Below are 1,612 nucleotides of genomic sequence, written 5' to 3'. Positions count from 1 at the left end.
CCCATTAGTTTCACCTAAGTTTCATTGAAAAATCATCTTTAGGGAATTTTTACTGCCTAGTCAAAGCCGAGTGACTTTTTTCTTTGGCAAGCGGTCGTTTAGAGCTCGATTACTTCGAACCGATGGGAGACACAGTTTAGAAATTTTCGAAAAAGTCGACTCTATAAACCGTGTGAGTGTGACTCGGTGAATTTGTGTGAATTTTTTAAAATTGAGCGATTTTACCCGTTGCAAATGTTCCTCTGGGACTCACTTTGGCACTGAAACCCCTGGCTAAAAGTTGAAACTGCTTGCACAATATGCGCGAAGGAGTTGCACGGTCAAGCCATCAGCACCATCATCTTTTTTTAACAAATTTCGAAGCTTTTTTGAAAATAAACTGACGCACAACCGCAAAAGGTCTACACTCTACCCAAAAACGTTGGCTCTATCGATTTTCCATTGTCATTTGCTGGCTTACCGAACGTCGAAGATTTGGATGTAGAAGCGGCTTGATGATGGCCAACATGTTCACAAGCAAACTGGGCGCATTGATGACATGAATTTCCTTCAGTCGGATCGAGTAGGCCTCCTTAAGGATGGTCATGATGGTGTTGAAGTGTGGGCCCAAGTACTGGGCGACGTGGGCGGCGGAAAAGTGCGCCCCATCAAAAATGGCGATGTCGCCCGCGTAGATGTGCTCCGAACTCAGAACCAAGTCGACTGCAATTCTGAGCCATTAGCAGTTGCACTCCTCACTTGTCCCCCACTTACATATCATCAGCACTAGTTTGATCACATGGACACTGTTGAATTGCGCTGCCTCGAACCGGTTGAGGGAAAACACGGCAATTCGCTCCCCGTTCTGAGTCATTGAGGGCATGTAGGCAATGTTTCTGCAAAGTGGGGATTGGTTAGTGCGGGTTTATCGGGTTGCTGGCACTGCTTACACCACGCTCATCGCCTGTTCGATTTCCTGGGAAAACGGGGAGCGGTTTTGGAAAAACTCTGGATAAATGTGTCGGGCGGCTAGTTGCTGCTCCAGCTTCCGCTTCGTCCTGTCCAGCACGTGCTTATTGGCTCTGAGGACATTGCGAACCAGCTTGGCATCTGCGGGTCCAACAAGCACTCATAAGTCGCTAGTGGCAATTTTCAAAACTCACCGATCTTTTGAGGAAAATGCCTCTGATAGCTGATCCATTGCTGCATGTGGCGTTCATTGTGTCTTAACTTGTCCTCGCATTCCTCATTGATGTTCCTCCGGATGGTGCGCAGTTGTGCGCAAGTGGGCGCGTTGAGGAGAGTGTTTAGGGAGTTTTTCATTACCTGAAGAGCAGTTGCCTGAACTGTCGCCTGATTGAGTGCGTTTACTCACCATTTTATTTTTTTAAAACCTCCACGGAACAAACAAGCCACTAGCAGCTAAAGAAGCCGGAACGAAATGCCCGAAACCTTCAACTAATGCGTGTTTTATACCGAGCAGGAAGCAACGGAAAATCGCCAAAAGCGGCTTCTCAGGCGAACCTTGGCAGGCTTTAAACGCCGCTAATTCTACTGCAACCAATAATTTATAAAAGCGAAGGCGCGAAGACAATTGTTAAGGTTGTTTACACCTCTCGAATTCTTTCGTTTT

General features: G+C 46.8%; 1 protein-coding gene across 1 annotated transcript in view; it reads right to left on the bottom strand.

Annotated features, from left to right (window-relative positions):
• The window catches only part of LOC109542996 (alpha-tocopherol transfer protein), a 2,306-nt gene extending 700 nt beyond the window's left edge, over positions 1-1,606 (bottom strand). The window contains exons 1-5 of the mRNA XM_019912488.2: positions 1,355-1,606; positions 1,143-1,305; positions 930-1,089; positions 754-875; positions 461-702 (exon numbers count right to left, since the gene is read on the bottom strand). Of these exons, the coding sequence (XP_019768047.2) occupies positions 461-702; positions 754-875; positions 930-1,089; positions 1,143-1,305; positions 1,355-1,357 (690 nt within the window). The 5' untranslated portion in view covers positions 1,358-1,606. The remainder of the gene's footprint in view (positions 1-460; positions 703-753; positions 876-929; positions 1,090-1,142; positions 1,306-1,354) is intronic.
• Between the last annotated feature and the right edge of the window lie 6 nt (positions 1,607-1,612).

The sequence above is a fragment of the Dendroctonus ponderosae genome, unplaced genomic scaffold (assembly GCF_020466585.1).
Source record: "Dendroctonus ponderosae isolate FM_Combo_2020 unplaced genomic scaffold, Dpon_F_20191213v2 Dpon_F_20191213_4, whole genome shotgun sequence".
Lineage (NCBI taxonomy): Eukaryota > Metazoa > Arthropoda > Insecta > Coleoptera > Curculionidae > Dendroctonus > Dendroctonus ponderosae.
The sequence above is the reverse complement of the archived record's forward strand: the minus strand, read 5'-3'. Positions and strand labels throughout refer to the sequence as shown.